General features: G+C 38.2%; 1 protein-coding gene across 1 annotated transcript; it reads right to left on the reverse strand.

Annotated features, from left to right (window-relative positions):
• Positions 1 to 275: 275 nt before the first annotated feature.
• Positions 276 to 21523, reverse strand: litaf.S (lipopolysaccharide-induced TNF factor S homeolog). Its single transcript, NM_001096336.1, is given in 4 exon segments — positions 276 to 893; positions 3497 to 3653; positions 6500 to 6682; positions 21409 to 21523. Coding segments are annotated over 3 exon segments (444 nt in total). The 5' UTR covers positions 6678 to 6682; positions 21409 to 21523; the 3' UTR covers positions 276 to 784.
• Between the last annotated feature and the right edge of the window lie 415 nt (positions 21524 to 21938).

Here is a 21938-nt window from a genome sequence, read left to right on the forward strand (position 1 = left end):
CCTCCTGTGACAAATTTGAAGTCCTAGATCATTGCTGCTATTGACAAGCTGAAACTTTAGGCTGGTGCAATAAGTTCAGTACATAAAACATGGCATTTTTAGGGTTTAGTTCTCCTCTTAATGTGCAAACTGTAATACAAAATTACTTCTGTAGTAACAAAATTCCACAAGTCTTATACAGGAATTTTATCCTTTAAAACTCAAAGTCATACAGTCTGTATACAAATATGTTCCTTATTTAAATGTAATAAATGCATTCTGGCATCAGATATATGTACAATGGCACATTTTTTTATTTTATTTTAAACATTCTGGTTTACGAGAAAAAAATATTTCGACTGTAATGAAGAACGGATAACTCTACCAGCAGCGTCCTCATGCTGCCAGCTAATACTACATTTCTTTTCCTAACTTTAAAAATATACATATACATCAGATTACATACAGATTTTAGAGATGCTGTAAAGTAAACACCCTAAATATTCTTCTGAAAAGAATGTTGCAATACTGCAGAATCGGAATCAATTTTCTTTACCTTTTGGAACTAGAAATGAACTAAATGTGTATTAACATTAATGGCACTGAAAAAAGTCTATATGGGTGGTTGCATATTATATATGGCTTAAGACTATGTTCCTTGGTGGTTCTGCTCTATTTTTGAGTCCCACCACAGGTATATGCTATATTCAGACTCCTGAATTCAATAATAATTCATATTGTTTTCATCTAAAGCATAAAAAAAAAAATAAAAACATAAAATAGTTCTGTTCATCGTATGCCTTCCTTAGATCCGTTTATAACAGCCGAGCAAAGAGTGGCAGTTTGGGCAATAGTGATCGACATCTTTTAGGGAGTCAATGCAAAATGGAATCAGACAGCAGCCACCTATACACCTGTATAAGACAAAAACATGGTTGGGAAGAGATATGGTTAACATGTTAATATGTTCATAGTAGGGACTATGCAGAAGAACACTTTGCAAACTTGTAGGGGGGTTATTAATCAAAGTCCAAATACCAAAAACTTGAAAAATTATAGTTTGTTTTACTATAAAATCCAATATTTTAGTGAAATTTTTTTTTTCGGGATTTATTATACCCCAAGGATGGAAAAAGTCAGAATCAGAATATCCGGCATCTCAGACCTGCCGTGGTTGTATATAAGTCAGTGGGAGAAGTCCTGAAGATAACCTGTGCTGGGATTCGTTCAAAAATCCAAAGATTTCATGGTTTTTGGGCAAAAATCCGAAAAATTCTTAGGATTTAAATTTTCGGACAATCTTCACGAGTTTTTCATTTTTTTTCCGCAAAATGGAATTTTTCGGGAGAATGAATTGATAAATAACGGGAAATAACCTGTGCCGATTTGGATGGAGTATATTTCAGAAAATAGGATAAGTTTGGATTTTGATAAATAACCCCTTAAGACAAATGGAAAAGTTCACCCTCATAGTAATCATTTTAGAGCCAATACTCATGCATTAATGCCACTTTTTAGAACATAATTAAATTAAGGATGCACCGAATCCACTATTTTGGATTTGGCCGAACCCCTGAATCCTTTGTGAAAGATTCGGACGAATACCTAACCGAATCTGAACCCTAATTACCATATGAAAATTAGGGGTGGGAAGGGTAAAAAAATTTTTTACTTCCTTGTTTTGTGACAAAAAGTCACGCTTCTTCCCTCCCTACCCCTAATTTTCATATGCAAATTAGGATTTGGTTTGGCCGGGCAGAAGGATTCGGCCGAATCCGAATCCTGCTGAAAAAGACTGAATCCTGGCCAAATCCCAAACCGAATCCTGGATTCGGTGGATCCCTAATTTAAATGTATCAATCTGCCATTGGAATCAGTAAATCTCAAATATGTCAGTGGTGCTTAAAGGGATCCTGTCATGGAAAACATGACCTGGGGCAGCTGGGAAATTGACAATATGTCTAGCCCCATGTCAGATTTCAAAATTGAATATAAAAAAAATCTGTTTGCTCTTTTGAGAAATGGATTTCAGTTCAGAATTCTGCTGGAGCAGCACTATTAACTGATTCATTTTGAAAAAAAATTTTTGTTCCCATGACAGTATCCCTTTAAATAAATGGACCAAATAAAAACTTTAAAAAAACAAGCTAATCTTGGGACTTGAAAGTGCAATATTAACCTATAAAGTTAAAGGGGTTGTTCGCCTTCAAACAACTAGTTTTCTCCAATGACTTTCTAATTTCTATGCTTCACCATTTTTCTAAAACTGAAGTGTAAAGTGTCATTTTTCACCTTCTAAAGCAGCTCTGGGAGGGGGGGTCACGACCCTGTGAACTGTTCTAAATGGACAAATTTAGTTGATACATTTCTTATATTTGTCCCTGCTGAGCAGAATCTCTGGGTTTCATAAAAGGCAGCTGTTAGAATTGATACAATAGTTGCTAATTCTCCAGAGATGCTGCTGAGAAATGGATCAACTCAATGTTGCAAAATTGTAACAGTTCAGAGTCTGCTCCTGGATTGCTGAGCTGCCAGACTGAAGCACCAGAGACAGGAACATAACACTTTAAAATTATATTTTGAAAAAACAGTAAAAATCTTTATTTCTGGAAACAATCTGAACAACTGAACTGAAAAAAAGTGTTTGGAAGGTGAACAACCTCTTTCAGAGCCAAATAATATGGTTTCCATGCAAATTCCTAGGGCTCATTTACAAGGCAGATTGCAGATTATTTTTTAAACTCTATTAAATTAAAATATACTAGAAATTGGACTGGGGGGGTTATTTATATAAAAAAAAATTGAATATTGAAAACTCAGACAAATTTTGACTAATACATGAACTCGGCAGGTTTTAGGTGGTGAGTAGTCCAATTCGAGTTCTTAAGGGCCAGAGTAAGATAAATCTCAAATTCAAATTAAAACAAATCGAGTTTGGATAATTCAAAATTCTAATTTGAGAGCTTTGACTATTAAAAAAATTCAAATTTTCAATTCGACCCTTAATAAGGCTGCCCCTAAGTGTTCCTGCACTTGCACCCCTGGGGTAAGTAAGTGACCTCTACTATTTTCTAATAAAAATATAAACCTATATACACACACCTTTGCTGAACACAATATATTGGATTCTGACTATTTTTTTCATTTACACAAAAAACCCCAATATTTTAATTTTTTCTTTTATAAAGCCCTAACTGATTGTTTAGTTCATATACCCCTTTATTGTACTGCCCTGCAGTATATGTTGGCGGTTTTGTAAATACATAATAATAATAATAATAATAAAAATATTTACCCAAGTTAAGGAGGAGCTTATTGTTACAATAAATACCTGGTTCATTTTTATATTAAAGAGGGTAACTACGGGTTAGTCAATGGATTGGTAATATTACCCTGTTAAATATACAAATTAATCAGGTATACTTTTCTTTAATAATATGCAAGAAGTATTTTCAGCACAATTAAATAATTTCAGCTAATTTTTCACTAATGACATAAAAATGTAGGAGGCCCATACCCCAACAGGCACAGACCACCACAGGATAGCCAGGCCAGAGCTCCAGAACTGTATTCGAGGCGGGTAGTAATCATACTGTTGCATGATCTGCAGCACATCTGAACTGGACGGTCATAAAGTGTCATTGCCTGCTGGACGTAAACTGTCTGAACTGTAACTGAAAACAGAAACAAATTGGTTAAAATTGCCAAATGCAAAGAAAAATATAACTTGCTAATCACACACATACACTAAAATGATTTATATATACATTTTTTTGGTAATACTGCCTAATATTCCTGCAAAGCAGATTTGCATTCTAAGAAACCAGGAGGTCAGTGGTGTAACTGGATATTACAGGGCCCACAGCAAATTAATTCTAGGGCCGCTACCATATCCAGAGGTTGCCCTTTTTGGCCAATATATGTTGAACTTGCTCATTATTTAGGGCCTTATGGGGCACCCAATACCTCCAGGCCCCCCCTGTAGCCACAGGATCTGCTTCCTCTATAGTTACGCCCAGGAGGTGGTGCTCCACTGGAGTAATAGTATAGTATAGTATATATTTTCTGAAAATACAATGGAGCAGGCAGTCAAAATGAAGGCAATCTTCCACCAGGCAGTTAAAGCAAAGTGATAAGGTTTATTATGTCCTCAGGCTGAGGATATAATTACCTTACCTCTTTGCTTCAACTTCCTGGTGGAAGATTGCCTTCATTTTGAGTGAATGTTCCATTTTATTTTCGATTTATCCACTCCCAGAGCTGACGGCTCAGGGCAGTGCTCCTGGGCCACTTCCTTAATGTGGTGAGTAACAACTTTACTATTTACTACACTCATCCAGACTTTATTAGTATATATTTTGTGTATTATAACAATGTGAGTCACCTATGCACTTAATAAATATTTTCTTATGATTGTGGCCTTTCAACTATTATCAGTGTTGAGAGCATTCTTGATTTTGTGTATTTTTTTTTCTCTTTGAAGTGAATTAATAAAGGTATAATAATTTACTAAGTGGCACCACCATCTAAAAGTGTGCTACATGCAATTAAATATAATGCACAGTTACTCTGCACAAAGGAGATGGCACACAGGGTGCTTTATCACCCAGGAAGAAATAATACTCATGGGGACAACAAAGGTAATTGCACCATATGAACCATGATTTCCCCACAAGAGACAAAGCTCCTAGAATGTAATCACACTAAAAACGCACATTAATCTCAGAAACACTACTACAGTTTATTTAAATAAGGTGCTGTGGCCATGGGGGCAGCCATTCAAGTTAAACTGGGCAAAAAAGGCACAACGTTACACGGTAACAGAATATCTAGAGTACAGATATGCTGAATAGTGATGAGTGAATTTATTCGCCAGCAATGGATTTGCAGCGAAATTCTGAATTTCTCCATGTGTGAGTTTTTTTCAAGAAACTGCAGAGAAAATTTGCCATGGACAAATTTGCCATGAAAAAATGCCCATTGAATTTAATGCAGTTGGCGAAAAAAGTCACCATAAGAAAAAACGCCCATTGAATTTAATGCATTTGGTGAAAAAAAAAGTCACCATAAGAAAAAATGCCCATTGACTTTAAAGGGATACTGTCATCGGAAAACATGTTTTTTTCAAAACGCCTCAGTTAATAGTGCTACTCCAGCAGAATTCTGCACTGAAATCCATTTCTCAAAAGAGCAAACAGATTTTTTTATATTCCATTTTGAAATCTGACATGGGGCTAGACATTTTGTCAATTTCCCAGCTGCCCCTGGTCATGTGACTTGTGCCTGCACTTTAGGAGAGAAATGCTTTCTGGCAGGCTGCTGTTTTTCCTTCTCAATGTAACTGAATGTGTCTCAGTGGGACATGGGATTTTACTATTGAGTGTTGTTCTTAGATCTACCAGGCAGCTGTTATCTTGTGTTAGGGAGCTGCTATCTGGTTACCTTCCCATTGTTCTATTGTTTGGCTGCTGGGGGGAAAAAGGGAGGGGGTGATATCACTCCAACAGTAAATAGTGATTGAAGTTTATCAGAGCACAAGTCAAATGACTTGGGGCAGCTGGGAAATTGACAATATGTCTAGCCCCATGTCAGATTTAAAAATTGAATATAAAAAAATCTGTTTGCTCTTTTGAGAAATGGATTTCAGTGCAGAATTCTGTTGGAGCAGCACTATTAACTGATTCATTTTGAAGAAAATTTTTTTTTTCCCAAAGAAGTCACCAGAAGAAAAAACACCTATTGACGTTAATGCATTTGGAGAAAAAAAAGTCACCATAAGAAAATATGCCCATTGACTTTAGTGCATAAGGACAAAAAAAGTCGCCATAAGAAAAAACACCCATTGACTTTAATGCATTCGGAGCAAGAAACAGTCTCACATGTAAAAATTTCTTAAAAATGCCCGTTGACTTGCGTTTCGCCGTTTTACAATTTTTTTGCCGAAACAGGACATATTCTCTCATCACTAGTGCTGAATACTATGGGTTTAGTTCTTGCATGGAAGATAAACAGTAGTAGTATTACCAAAGATGTTGCCCAATCTAACTCCCGTCGTTAAAGTGATACTGACACGTTCCTATAAAAATAGGAACGTGTCGGTATCAGTGAAAAGAAGCTGCACGCAAACTATAAGCAGTGAAAAGCTCCCCAAATCCGCCCCCAGTGTGGCAAACCTTAGTAACAGTGACCCTCCCTCACCATTAAATCATCTTGCTGGGATGTTTCAGTCACGCTGGACTGGGGGTGGCGCGATCCCTCCATAGGCTGGAGTATTGTTTTCATTTGTAATTAGCCTATCAAGGGATCGGGCAGCTTTGGGGAGCTTTTATCGGATTATATTTCATGCGCAGCTTCTATTTACTGATACCGACACGTTCCTATTTTTATAGGAACGTGTCAGTATCACTTTAACACAGAACCATGTTTATTACTTGCAAACTTCAACATAAACTGTAACCATTTACTATTCCCAGCTCATCCACTCACACTCATATCTTTAGTCACCCTTTTAGCAATATACCTGGAGGTTGCACAGGTATTGACTGGACAATATATGGAGGATTCATGTTCTTTGCATCCATGCCTGGATGGGGTGGTGGATACGGGTGAGGCTGAAATGTGGCCTCTTCATATGAAGGAGGTGCTGATGGCACTGTAAAGCCAATGGGAACAGGATGATAATTTCCTGAGGTCTGCATTTTGCCTGAAAGGGAAAAAAAATGTCAAAATTCAAATAGATAAAGTTTTGTGTATGAAGCTTCAGAAAAGAGATACCATGTGTATTGTATTACTTGGCTGGCACCAGATGTGTGTAGGTTTTAAACACAAACACAAAAGTAAGGCTGTGATCTTGATACTTGATACTGTGGCTGTTTATAAAGAACACTCCCAGCATAAACCATATGTACAGCCACTGGATCATGGGAGTGTAGAGAAATGAACTCAGTGAAGCTTTCTCCGCAAATGAATAAAGAAAAAAAAAAGTAACAATAGGAATTTTTTTTTTTTTTTTATAAACACCAGGGACTCCTGCACATCTGTAAATTCAGTGATATTGCTTTTGCCCTATGCCACTGAAATCCCAGAATATGCGTCTGCAAAACTCTTGTACACACTGCACCGGGTGGATGACTTTCTGCTTCTCAAGCCCTTTTCCTCATTCCAGAAAAGCAGATACCATAAGGTTCCAGAATGAGAAAAATCACAATGGGACATTGGGGCTGCACAAAGCTGCTGCTGCTGGGAGAGAAACATATACGGTTTATTTGTATAGACAATCACAGCAATAGGCCTTGTGGGAAAACAACTGCACATTCATTGCCACATCCTCTGCATGTAGCACAGCAATAGGTTTCACTTTGTTCAAGAAAAGGACTATGTAGAATATATACAGTATATATGCACACAGTAGCTTAAAGGATGTACCTTCGATATCTCAAGGTGGAATGAAACTGCATTTTTCAGAGGCAAAAATGGCTTTAAGTAAACTGGTGGGTGTGTGTGTGTGTACATATGATATGTAGATGATTATGAAGAGGACCAGCACTCCGTTTCCAAAAATCAATAATTTATTGTAGTGTCACAGTATCTCAAACGTTTCGGCCCGCTTTGGGGCCTTTATCAATAAAAGCTTAATGGGTGGTCCCACATTAACCGCCAACGTCAAATAAATCATTCATGGTTCACATTTTTCCTCAGGTACTATTTTTACTGTTCAGAGTCTGCTGTTCATGTACTTTATGAAGCAAATGTTGTGGAACTTTGCCACTCATCTGGATGGCCAAAAAAAGCACTGACCCAACCAACCTCCCAAGCTGCATATTCTGGGCCAGCTTCCGCCTGACAGTAAAATGGCTACACTGTTTATCTTACTAAACAATGGAATGTACACGAGGCATGTGATGAGTGTTATGCAATGGACATGGTAGGCAGGCTGTTGTCTGTTTTTGTTCCACCCCCCCATTAGCATCAGTCAACACACCATTTATCTAACCTCTGAAATCACATGACAATCAGGTATATGAGATTGTACCACCATTATGGCCCAGTATCTTACATAGTTACATAGTTAAATTGGGTTGAAAAAAGACAAAGTCCATCAAGTTCAACCCCTCCAAATGAAAACCCAGCATCCATACACACACCCCTCCCTACTTTTAATTAAAATTCTATATACCCATACCTATACTAACTATAGAGTTTAGTATCACAATAGCCTTTGATATTATGTCTGTCCAAAAAATCATCCAAGCCATTCTTAAAGGCATTAACTGAATCAGCCATCACAACATCACCCGGCAGTGCATTCCACAACCTCACTGTCCTGACTGTGAAGAACCCTCTACGTTGCTTCAAATGAAAGTTCTTTTCTTCTAGTCTAAAGGGGTGGCCTCTGGTACGGTGATCCACTTTATGGGTAAAAAGGTCCCCTGCCATTTGTCTATAATGTCCTCTAATGTACTTGTAAAGTGTAATCATGTCCCCTCGCAAGCGCCTTTTTTCCAGAGAAAACAACCCCAACCTTGACAGTCTACCCTCATAATTTAAGTCTTCCGTCCCTCTAACCAATTTAGTTGCACTTAGTCTCTGCACTCTCTCCAGCTCATTTATATCCCTCTTAAGGACTGGAGTCCAAAACTGAACTGCATACTCCAGATGAGGCCTCACCAGGGACCTATAAAGAGGCATAATTATGTTTTCATCCCTTGAGTTAATGCCCTTTTTTATGCAAGACAGAACTTTATTTGCTTTAGTGGCCACAGAATGACACTGCCCAGAATTAGACAACGTGTTATCTACAAAGACCCCTAGATCCTTTTCATTTAAGGAAACTCCCAACACACTGCCATTTAGTGTATAACTTGCATTTATATTATTTTTGCCAAAGTGCATAACCTTGCATTTATCAACACTAAACCTCATTTTCCAGTTTGCTGCCCAGTTTTCCAGTTTAGACAGATCACTTTGCAAAGTGGCAGCATCCTGCATGGAACCTATAGTTCTGCACAATTTAGTATCATCTGCAAAAATAGAAACAGTACTTTCAATGCCCACCTCCAGGTCATTAATAAACAAGTTGAAAAGCAAGGGACCTAGTACAGAGCCCTGCGGTACTCCACTAACAACACTGGTCCAATTAGAAAATGTTCCATTTACCACCACTCTTTGTAGTCTATCTTTTAGCCAGTTCTCTATCCAGGTACAAATACTATGTTCCAGGCCAACATTCTTGCCATACTGAAAGGCAGCACTGGTTTCCCTTGTTCTGTAACGTACAGTTAGTATACACAGATTATTGTATGAATAAGAATTCACAAGGTACATACATACATACAAGGTTGCAATTCTTAAAAACATTCCATTGATCTTTAGTATTTACCTAGGTCCATAAGCACAACCCCATGCCCTATACACAGCAAAGGTTAAAGGGGTGGTTCACCTTTAAGACAGAGCCTTCGGACAACTACGGCAACTTCAGACAACGAAACGCTCCAAGTGCCACACCGTCTACATTTTAATCACAAAGATCTTTCGTTGCTGAACGATTGCTTTCAGTGCAATCCGACCAATCCGTCAAATTATCTTGAGTATAGTGGGAATCAAACGATCGTGCATCTTACGATTTTTCATCCGACATCTGTCAGAAATTGGTCTCAGTGCAATCTATATATGTTTGCAGGACCAACCCCTCAGTTTTCCTGGCAATATCACTTGAAATGGTCATTTTATTTGATGGACAAATTGTACATTTAAACGATCGTTCGAGATAATCGTGGTCTCACGATAACGAAAAGATCTTTTAAAAATCTTTACATCTATGGCCAGCTGACGGGAAGGCAGGGGAGGCAGTTCAGGCTTCTCTTCTTCGCCCTGAAGAAGAGGAGATTTGTCGCCCGGCGGCTAATCTCCCCAAATCTGAGCGTGTGTCTCTGCCCTTAAATTCATTTTCAGTATTTTATAGAATGGCCAATTCTAAGCAACTTTCAAATTGGTCTTCATTATTTATTTTGTATAGTTTTGAATTATTTGCCTTCTTCTGACTCTTTCCAACTTTCAAATGGGGGCCCTCATCTAAAAACAAATGCTCTGTAAATTTTTAATAATCATTTTTCAATTGAAGGCCCTCCTATTCATATTCCAGTCTCCTATTCAATTTAATGCAAGGTTGCTAGGGCAATTTGGACACTAGCAACTGGGTGGCTGAAATAGAAAACTGGAGAGCAGCTAAATAAAAAGCCAAATAACTAAAAAACCATGCATTTTAAAAAATGAAAACCAAATGCAAATTATCTCAGAATATCACTCTGTGCATCGTACTAAAAGTTAATGGAGAATTAAACTCTAAAATGAATGTGGCTTAAAATGCCATATTTTATATAATGAACTTATTGCACCAGCGTAAAGTTTCAGCTTGTCAATAGCAGCAATGATCCAGGACTTCAAACTTGTCACAGGGGGTCACCATCTTGGAAAGTGTCTGTGACACTCACATGCTCAGTGGGCTCTGAGCAGCTGTTGAGAAGCTAAGCTTAGGGGTTGTCGCAAATTATCAAACAGAAAAGGAGGTTTGTCTGTTATATAAGCTGATGCTACAGGGCTGATTATTAAATTCTGATGCTAATTGCACTGGTTTCTGTGCTGCCATGTAGTAATTATCTAAAATAATTACTAATCAGCCTTGTATTGTAACATTTATATTATATATATTCAGTATATTGTGCATCGACCCCTGAGCTCAGTAAGTGACAGCAGAACAGAGCATGTGCAGTGAATCAGCAGAAAAGAAGATGAAGAGCTACTGGGGCATCTTTGGAGACACATCTTTACTGCTAAACAGCTGTGGTTGTCTTGGGCTGGTACAGAAGCCTAAAACATAATGAACAGCATTTCTAGGTACTTCTATAGTTAACCTTTAGTTCTCCTTTAACAACCCCTTTACGTACATAACTAACAGCATGCCCCTGCATTATTGCATGCTGATGTCTCATCATTAGGCACCTCAATGTCCCACTGCATTCATTAAAATGCAAAATACATTTTAGTGCACTATACATGTCCTACAAAGTGCAAACAGCATGCTATTGGGTATTAAAAGCTCTTGTATTGTGCGTTAGTGGCGTGCAGTCAGATATAATACACAACATAAGCCAAAAAGAACATTAAATTTAAGTGCTACAGTTAGCTCTTTTGCTCTTTTTTAACCTCCAGTAGTCGTGTTGGCTCTGAAACAAAGAGTTGCTAGGCAATGCATGATCCTACTCATTAGAAAAGAAAATTGTCAGGAAGAATGTTAAAGATACTAGTTTTGTTTATTGCCATACAGAAGGCTGCTGTGCTGGCAACCCAGGAGTTAACTTATTATCAGCTGAATAACCTCAGCTTTCAACAGTTTCTTTCCATGGGAGCTTCCGGCCATTGAAAGCTGAAACTGGCAGACAAAACTGTGTTGATTATTATTGTTTTAAGTGCTCAGTCTAGAGTAAAGAGAATAATTAGTGAATAGTAGTGTTCTAAATATATATCCAAATGTAGAAATGCTTCCCTGTTAAAGTGAAAGATATCTGAATTGTTTAGTAAAGATAATGACATTAATATTGTGGTAGTGTATTTCACTGTTTTTAATTGTAGATAATCGTATTTAAGGATACGTTTTAAGTTGTCAGTTTATTTAAAAAAAGGTTAAACAAATAGTTATAATAAGCATTGAAAAGGGTTTTTTTTTCTTTTTTAATAGAAATTATTGATACACTTTACAAGATATTGGGGAGTTCAAAGTCTCAGTAACCTATAACTAAACACGTTGGTGGTAAATACTCCAATAAAATGTTTGTGACATAAACATATGCTCATAATGTGAAGCAGCTGTTGGGAGAATGAAACACAAGCTATATTACTCACATTGATATTTAGACAAAATATAGCCATTTTTGAATGGATCACTTGGCCCATAGAAGTATCTGAGCTGTACTAACAGCTGGAGGGATGGAGTGGCTTCTTTCCAGACCAGCATAGCATTACAGCAATGCAAATTAGTATTTCTCAGTAAATACATTTCTAATGGGGCTATTGACATGAAATTTACACCAGATGTCGGCAACAACCCAAGTAAAGTAGAATGCCACAGTCAATAAGTATTAAACACATGAAGGAGGTGCAAAACAGGCATGGAAAGCTAAGCAATCCTGCCCCCTATCCGTGCAAATTAATATCCACTGTTTTAGTCCTAATTTATGGCCTATAAAAAGGTTTCTCATTACCAAGATATCTAACAAGAAGCATTTCATGACGGGTAAAAGCAAACAGCTCTCTCAAGACCTTTGAAACCTTATTGCAAACCTCCCAACTGTCCAGTTTTTAGCAGGACAGACCTGCTTTTGACAGCTTAATCCGCAGTGCCGCATTTGTACTGAAAAGTCCAGACTTTCCCTGCACTGAACAGCCAGAAAAAAAATAAAGTTTCTAACTTAATTGGCTTTTGGCAGAGAATCCAGAACAGCTACCAGGTGCAACCAAGATACTTTGTAACAATTTTGAGATAAGCAAATAAGTAATTTTAACAATTAAGATAAGGGGGTCTCTTGGGAAAAGTAAAGACTCAGCTTAAAGGGCAATTCACATTCATTGGCAAAACTGTAAACACAGAAATATGTTCAAACTTTCATAACCTGCCAAATGTTGTACATGGTAATTAGGGGGTGTGGCCACAAAATTGGGCGTGGTTGAAAATTTGATGTGTGCAGCAAATTTTTTTTTGTCCCTCTTTTTATTACCAAAATGTTCGGAGGTATGTTATTGTTGTAAAACATACGGATGCCATTGGTTACAAACGTATTTCTAAGATTCTGAATGTTCCAGTGAGCACCATTGGGCCCATAATCTGGAATTAGAAAAGGAGTCAAAAGAATAATCAGAAGAGGTTTTCCAAAAGCCAAGGATCAATTGCGGTGAGCTTTTTCAACAATAGTCTTTACTCTGTATAATTTAGATTATAATATTAAAGCAGGTATGAGACCGGTTATCCAAAATGCTGGGGATCTGGTGTTTTCCGGCTACCTTAAGTCTGCTTGAAAATCATGTAAACCTGAAAAAAAGATGTTTTAAAGTAATGAATATATAATTTATTGTTGCCCTGCACTGGTAAAACTGCTGTGTTTGCTTCAGAAACACTACTATAGTTTATATAAATATGCTGCTGTGTAGCAATGGGGGTAGCCATTCAAAGGAGAAAATGCTTTACTTTAAAAAACAGATTTTTTGGAATTACTGTTCCTTTAAATAAACCCATAAAGCTGATTTTGCTTCTTATAAGGATTAATTATATCTTAGTTTGGATCGTGTACAAAGTAGTGTTTTATTATTACAGAGAAAAAGGAAATCATTTTAAAAAATTTGGATTTGATTATAATGGAGTCTATGGGAGATGGCCTTTCTGTAATTCGTCGCTTTCTGGATAACGGGTTTCCAGATAACAGATCCCATACCTGTATATTATTTTTGAAAATATTACATTGACACTGATGTATAGAAAAAGTGGCAGAATCAATTCTGATTCAGTTAAACAGTTCTCTGACCGTGAAAAACCTTCTAAATCTGTTGGTAGGATGACCCCTCTACTCCAAATGGAAGGGCTGGGAAGATCTGTCATAGGGTTTAACAACTTGATCTCCTCTGGGCATGACATAGTGCCAGTTTATGACATGTCTGTAGGTGCTGAAGAACAATAGTCTGTAGTTTTGCTCCCATTACGGCTTCCTTGCTGTTTCTATGACTTTCCCTACAGATCACCTTAATTTGCAGTGCTCCCCAACCAGTGGCTCACGAGCAACATGTTGCTCACCAATCCCTTGGCTGTTGCTCCCAGTGGCCTCAAAGCAGGTGCTTATTTTTAAATTGGTTTTGAGGCAAGTTTTGGTTGCAAAGAAAAAAGTTGGGGATCCCTGCCTTTATGTATTTTTTTTATGTAATGTTTAAAAACACAGCCTGCAACATCCACGGTGCAAATATCTTCCTGACAAAGCAATTGTGATGATACACAACAAACAATTTCCCTACACTGAATTGCCTCATAAAGTCCCCTGTTCTCTTTGGGAGGTTATAGTTATTGCATGATGTATGATTTAAGCATGACCTGTGAAATCTTTCATACTGCATAACTTTATATGACTTTTAAGCTTAGGCCTATGGCACACAGACCATTTTCTCTGCTGCCTTCAGTGCAGTCAAGTTTCAAGAAACCGATACCTTCACGCAAATATTAAAATGCCAGTGACTTTTCCACCAATAACATGAATTTCTTTTTCAAAACTAAACTACTGCACACATATTATTCAAGTAAAAATATTTTGTTTTTATTCTGAACAAATCATTTTTTTTAAAGGGGTAAGTTCATCTTTAAATTAACTTTTTAGAATGATATAGAATGATGTTCTTCAGATAGGCATTAAGTGAGGTCACCAAACGAGTGGATCTCTCCCAAATATACCCCAATATACCCACCTTGAGGTGGGCGATATCAGGCTGATCCAATCGTGGGTCCTAGGGCTGACTTTTGGCCAGATATCGATCGGGGAAGCCTGTCTGAGGGCCCCATACTCTATTAGCTTTAGACATTTTGCAACTGATCTTAATTTTTATGGTTTCTCAGTTATTTCGCTTTTTGTTCAGCAATCTGATTTCTGGCGTCTTATTTCCCCCAGCAACCAGGTAGTTGTGTGAATAAGAGAGTGGAATAAAGAATAGGACAATAAATACTAAAAAATAACAATAATAATAAAATTGTAACCATTTTTTGCCTACTGGGGTCAATGACCTCCATTTGAAAGCTAGAATGAGGTTGAAGAGTAAGCAAATCATTTAAAAGAATAAATAATAAAGACCAACTGCAATGTTGCTAGGAATAGGGCATTTTATAAAATACAGGTATGGGACCTGTTATCTAGAATGCATGGGACCTGGGGGTTTCTGTAAAGGATCTTTCCGTAATTTGGATCTTCATACCTCAAGTCTACCAGAACATCATGTAAACAAACCCGACAGGCTGGTTTTGCTTACAATAAGGATTAATTCTATCTTTGTTGGGATCAAGTACAAGATACTGTTTTAGTATTACAGAGAAAAAGGTAGGGATGCACCAAATCCAGGATTTGGTTCTGGATTCGGCCTTTTTAAGCAGGATTCGGTCGAATCCTTCTGCCTGGCCAAACCGAATCCTAATTTGCATATGTAAATTAGGGGCAGGAAGGAAATCATGTGATTTTTGTCACAAAACAAGGAAGTAAAAAATGTTTTCCTCTTCCCACCCCTAATTTGCATATGCAAATTAGGGTTCAGATTCAGTTCGGTACTCGGCCGAATAATTCACAAAGGATTTGGGGGTTCAGCCGAATCCAAAAAAGTGGATACGGTGCATCCCTAGAATAAAGTAATTTGTTTTAAAAATTAGGATTATTTTATTATAATGGAGTCTATGGGAGACAGCCTTTCCATAATTCAGAGCTTTATTGATAACGACTTTCCAGGTAATGGATCCCATACCTGTACTAAAAGTTAACTTAAAGGTGAACCACCCCCTTTAAGGAACACACTACAGAAAGGTTTTCTGCAGGGTCTTAACAGACCCGATTTCTAGCTAGCAACAAATACCACCACAACACAAGCATAAACTTTATTTGAAGGGTCTCAGTGTGTATATCCTGTATTCCGCCGTCACATTCTTATTAAACTGTGTAGAACAGCACCCATAATAACGGCAAATATGGTATTTATTGGTAGTAACCAATAAGACAAATTATAAGAGTGTGGATATAAATATGTTTATACCATTTAATTGATTTGTCATAGGTGAATCTTTTACTACTGATATTTCAGGTTTTGGTAAAGACCTGACTTATCCAGGACGCTGCAATCTTCCATTTTAAAACCTCAAGGTGGCTTCTATTTGACTTTATGGTATTAAATGGGAACACCCTGACAGAACCAGTAAATGTCACAGTCCCCAATTAGAGAGGCCAAATAAAATATGCAGAAAAAATTGTGTTTTTGTACTCATGTTACACCTAACCTTCAAAGCAAAAAAAAAAAAAAAGAAAATCATCAAAAAAATAATAACTGCATTTTTCCTCTCTTCATAGAATAACAATTCCCCAGCACTTCCAGAAACAGGTTGTAACAGGACTAACTGGAAATGTTACTTTTCTTTATCTAGAAAGAGCAGTGAATTCTTCCCCACATAGAGCTCTGTAGGAGCAACAATGACCAGATATAATATACATATCGAAGATATACAAAATGACCGACCACCACAGCAGCTTAAGCATACAAAAAAGGTTTAGGCTACCGTCACAGTTGCCATTTTAGATGCTGAAATATTAAGCACCAATTTGTTGACCTATATGTCCCACCAGCAGCAGGGTCAAAACTGCACCCATGAGTGACAGGTGGATGCCATGCTGAAACACAGGCCTGAAGTGGCTCAACATTTTTTTCAGCGAATGTATTTATACCAGCGGAGAAACCGTCATGTCACCTTGACATTAGACCTAGCGTTAGAAACTCATTAATTCGCTACTGGAAAGTATGAGAGGGGAAAATTAAACCAACTTGATTTAAAAATTTTAAAAATACAGTACAGGAATGGGATCCATTATCCGGAAACCCATTATTCCAGAAAGCTCTAAATTACAGAAAGGCTGCATCCCATAGACTCCATTATAATCAAATAATACCAATTTTTAAAAATGATTTCCTTTTTCTCTGTAATAATAACATAGTAGCTTGTACTTGATTCAGACTAAGATATAATTAATCCGTATTGGAAGCAGAACCAGCCTATTGGGTTCATTTAATAGAGGGGTGCCCAAAAGGGTGGATCGGAACTACCAGTAGACCTTTAGCTTGTCATGAGTAGATCTTAAACAGCTTGTTTAAATCACCCTCCTGTTTCATGCTTTTCATTTAGATATTTATTATGTTAAGGTTACATAAGTAATAGCTGTCTGTTAAATATGGCAATATGTATTTTCCCACAAATCAGTATTGAAGTAATATTTTCCATTGAACAGAATGCTATCATGGATAGACATGGGACAACATCACTAAAAGTAGACCTCACATTGGTAAAGTATGGGAACTCCTGATTTAATGTTTACATGATTTTCTGGTAGACTTAAGGTTAGAAGATCCAAATAACGTAAAGTTCCGTTATCTGGAAAACCTGAGGTCCCAAGCATTCTGGATAACAGGTACCTGTAGAGTAACAAAAAAAATCTAAGATAAAAAGTACATCACGAGGCCTGACTCATGACTCAGTTGGTATTTGAGAACACATGCTAAAAATGAATTTTCCTTTTTTGATGTTAATGTCTCTTCACCAGCACTAATATGTATAAGAAACGGATCCGCACACACACTGATTAATGCAGTCGGGGAATATCCCCTTTTATTCAGCCACCAAACATCAACGTTTCGGGGGGGGAACACCCACCCTTCATCGGGTGGGTATTTCCCCCTCGAAACGTTGATGTTTGGTGGCTGAATAAAAGGGGATATTCCCCGACTGCATTAATAAGTGTGTGTGCGGATCCTTTTCTTATACACATTGGTTGCTAAGGGACCCGGCCGGGTCAACGGAAGGAACGCACCACCAACTGCAGGATTGGTGAACTACAGGTGTGCGGTAGGAGAATTACATTGTCTTCACCAGCACTATGCAGCAGCTCAAACTATCTGGATTAATACCTGGTACTGCTCTAGGCAAGCCCCTGGCCACCTCTGCTATATTTGTACAGGCTATGTTTATTTGCAGATTGGGTAGGAGAGGGGAACCTCAGCCGGTGTCTGGTGGCAAAAATTACTAAAAAAATGGTAGCCATGCTTCCCAAATAATTAAATAGAGAGCAAAAAAGATCAAAGTGCTGTGTGAACCATGGTCATAAAATTAGTGTTCTACAAGTTGCCTTCGTTTTCGACATGTGCACCAAGAATTAAACTCTTGAACTGCTTCAGTGTAAGAAAGCTTGTGCACTCGGCGTGGCTTAGTCATATTAAATTACAGGAACATTAAGCAACTTCATAAATTCCATGACATTTTTGCTCACATAAGCGAAAGAGAAGTAGCTAAGGCAAATGCATGACCTAGAGTAGAGAGGCTCTGTAATGCTATCTGAAGCTCTGCCACCGAACTTCCATTTAACCACACTCAAGAGTGTACACAGACTAGACATCCTCTGAGGTCCTGACTGTAGGATCCTGCATACATATGTAATTACATTTGACCACAGGCAACTAGAAGTGAAGAAGCCAGCAAAGACAGAACAAAACCCCAGTTTAAGCATTTAAAAATAAATTCCATATAGAACGTTTAGCCCCACATCATACAATAAAATAAAAAACACAAAACAATCATTATTACCTAAACGGCAGCTCCTGCAACTGCAACTGGTAAATGTGGGTATTTAATGTTATGTGCAAGCTGGCCTCTCTGTGTGACAGTAATCAAATATTCAATATAACGGAAAGGGTTCCGAAAAAGTGAACAAGGTACCACAGCACCAAGTCACAAATATTACTTCTCCAAAAGAACAAAGAAACATGCCCTTCTTCTAGGCTTGTTTAAAACTTAGTAGAAACACTACATTTTTTTTAAATAGATAATCAATACACACTATTTCATGTATAATGAGAAAAAAAGTCTGTCTCTGACTCACAGAAATGATCTCCCAACTGGCAGTTAGTCATTTAGTCATTTAACTCCTCCCTCATCTTGTTCCATGTGAATGAGTGATTTTGGGCCTTAAAGTTCCTTTGCTTTCCAGTACACAGACTTCAAGTCACAGAATCCATTAGATCATCATGAAACAAAACAAAGTGAGGGTAGGATTGAATAATGGGGGGGGGGGGCTTTTTTTCAGGCCGCCAAAATGTCTAGAGATTGAGCTGTTTTACCAATTTTTATTGAAATTGTATATAAATTAGGGCCTCCTGTGGAGGCTTTAGTTCTCCTTTAAAGGCAGCTGTTAGAATTGATACAATAGTTGCTTATACTCCAGAGCTGCTGCTGAGAAATGTATCAACTAAATGTTGCAAAATTGTAGCAGTTTAGAGTCTACACCTGAATTACTGAGCTGCCAGACTCAAACATCAGAGACAGGGACATTAAACTTATATTTTGGAAAAACTGTAAAAAAAAAAAAAAAAAAAAAAATTAAAGTAACTGAAAAAAAGTTTTTATTTCTAGTGAACTATCTGAAAACAATTGAACTGAAAGAAATTGTTTGGAAGGTGAACAACCCCTTTAAGACAAAATCATTCAAGTCAGTGAGTTTTAATCTTTACAGAGTGTAAAGGTGGCCATACACTATAAGATCCGTCTTCGCCACATATGCCCACTAACGGCTGGGAGATATCGGGCGAATCCCTGGGGCTGAACGGTCGGATTACAATGCTACGAATGGGTACCAACGAGTTGCAGGACCGCAACTAAAAAAAAAAAAAATCAAACTTGACCGATCGATATCTGGCTGATTTTTGTCCTGATATTGATCGGGAGGATTTGTCGGGAGCCCCCACACATGGGCAGATAAGCTGCCGAATCGGTCTAAAGGACCGATATCGGCAGCTTTAATCTGCCCGTGTATGGTCACTTTTAGTCTAGTTTCATGCCTTGTTGCTATACTCCTCTGCCCACACACAACGGGATAGTGTCACCCTGCTAGGTGCTCAAACCAGTCACATAATTAGGGTTGAAACCTGGCTGGTATTCTACCGGCCTGGCCGTTAAAAATGATGGTGGATCCCAATGTTATTAATAGGGAAAAAAGATAAATATATAGCAAGGCCAGTATTTTTTTTTTTCCAGAAAATGTGGCGACCCTAGGAATAAATAGAAATTACTGGGCCCCGCAGCAAATTATTTTTCAGGCCCCAATATTTTTCAATATTTATTGAAATTGTATATGAATTAGGGCCCCTATACTTCCTGGCCCCCTCTGTAGTTACACCCATGGCACGCACACACATATACACACACATATACACACATATATACACACACATATACACACAAACCTGTAGCACATAAAGGAAAAGTTGACATTTAGGAGCAGATTTATCAAAGGTCAAATTTCGAAGTGAAATATACTTCGAAATTCGACCATTGAATGGAATGGCGATACTTCGAATATCGAAGTCGAAGTTTTTTGTTTTAGAATTTGACCGTTTTGCGAAGTAAAATTTGATCAGCGATCGATCGAACGATTTTGCTTCGACTACAAAAAACGTAGAAAAATGCATTAGAAGGTCCCCATAGGTAATAAAGAAGTTTTTCTGATTCAGACCCCAATGTTCAGTTCCTTACGGCTGCAGGTGTCTGTGTCACAATGTTGTGTGCCTACACTGTGGGGCACATTTACTAAGGGTCGAATATCGAGGGTTAATAAACCCTCGAATTCGACCCTTGAGGTAAAATCCTACAAATTCGAATATCGAATTCGCAGGATTTACCGCAAATCCTACGATCGAACGATTCGAAGGATTTTAATCGATCAAAACCTTAGAAAAGTATTGGGGAAGGTCCCCATAGGCTAACATTGTACCTCGGTAGGTTTAAACTGCCGAAGTTTTTTTTAAAGAGACGGTACTTTGACTATCGAATGGTCGAATAGTCGAACGATTTTTAGTTTGAATCGTCAGATTCGTAGTCGAAGGTCGTAGTAGCCTATTCGATGGTCGAAGTACTTCGAGCTTAGTAAATGTGCCCCTGTGTGTCTACACTGCTAAATAAACACACTGCAGTTTAAAAATACTGCTTGATTCAATTTGCTTTCCTGATAAGGTCCTCATAGGCTAACATAGCACTTCGGCAGGTTTAATTTTGCGAAGTATTGAAGTCGAAGTTTTTTTTAAAGAGACAGTACTTCGACTATCGAATGGTCAAATATTCGAACTATTTTACTTCGAAACGAATTCGAAGTCGCATTATGCTATTCGATGGTTGAAGTATCCAAAAAATGACTTCGAATTTTTTTACTTCGAAAATTCACTTCAACCCTTGATAAGTCTGCCCCTAAGTAACATCTTGTTGCACGTTGAGCAGCTGCCATATTTCCGCTGCTGGAGGTTACTGGCAAAGCAGCATGACACACACCCCCAGATAAACAAACCACAAAAGGATACGAACTATACACGGAAAGACATCTCATAGTCAACACAACTTATTAGTGATCACGTGAAGCTGCTTCTAGCAAAGGCAGCAAGTGACGTCATTCCTTATTCGTAGTTCGCCAGCTGCGGCCGGACTACATCTCCCAGAATTCCTAGATTCAGCCGCACAGCTGGAGGGACAGCGGTTTCACGCAGTTTCCCGAAGAGTTAAAAACTCAAGAGGCAGACAGCGAAATAACCAGGTAAGATTCTATGAAAATAAGCACGAACCTTAAGAAGGGACAACTAATGCTCCCTCGGCTATAAATCGTCTGAATAAAATCCACTGGCCGCTGCGCAACGACAGGCTCCAAATGTGCCACACAATAGTGAGCGACTATACTCCCACAGCTCTGGAAACATATGGAGAAGAAACTTGTAGAGGGCGTGGCTTGGGAAACTCCGCCCTATTCCGCTGTTACAGCCGAGGGGCGTCGCTGGTCAGGAAGCGCTAAGAATAGGAACACGCACAGGTTGACTCCCCTCGCCCTGCGCTTACTTTGCTCTGGAAAATCGAAACTTCTGCACCGGAAGTCGATGTGATTCTGTTTGGAGTAGTTTCAGTTCTCAAGGAGGTGAAGGTTATGCGCATAGAGTTGCCAGCCCAGCTCTCACAGGGGCGCTGTATTCCTTCAGAAGGGTCCTGGCAACTGCAAACAATGATGGAGCTGTTGCTAAGGGTGGGCTTCAGCTGACGGGACAACTATTTTTAGTCTGTTGGGCCTCCTTGTACTTGAATTATTATGAAACATAAATCTGGC

The sequence above is a fragment of the Xenopus laevis genome, chromosome 9_10S, assembly GCF_017654675.1.
Source record: "Xenopus laevis strain J_2021 chromosome 9_10S, Xenopus_laevis_v10.1, whole genome shotgun sequence".
Taxonomy (NCBI): Eukaryota; Metazoa; Chordata; class Amphibia; order Anura; family Pipidae; genus Xenopus; species Xenopus laevis.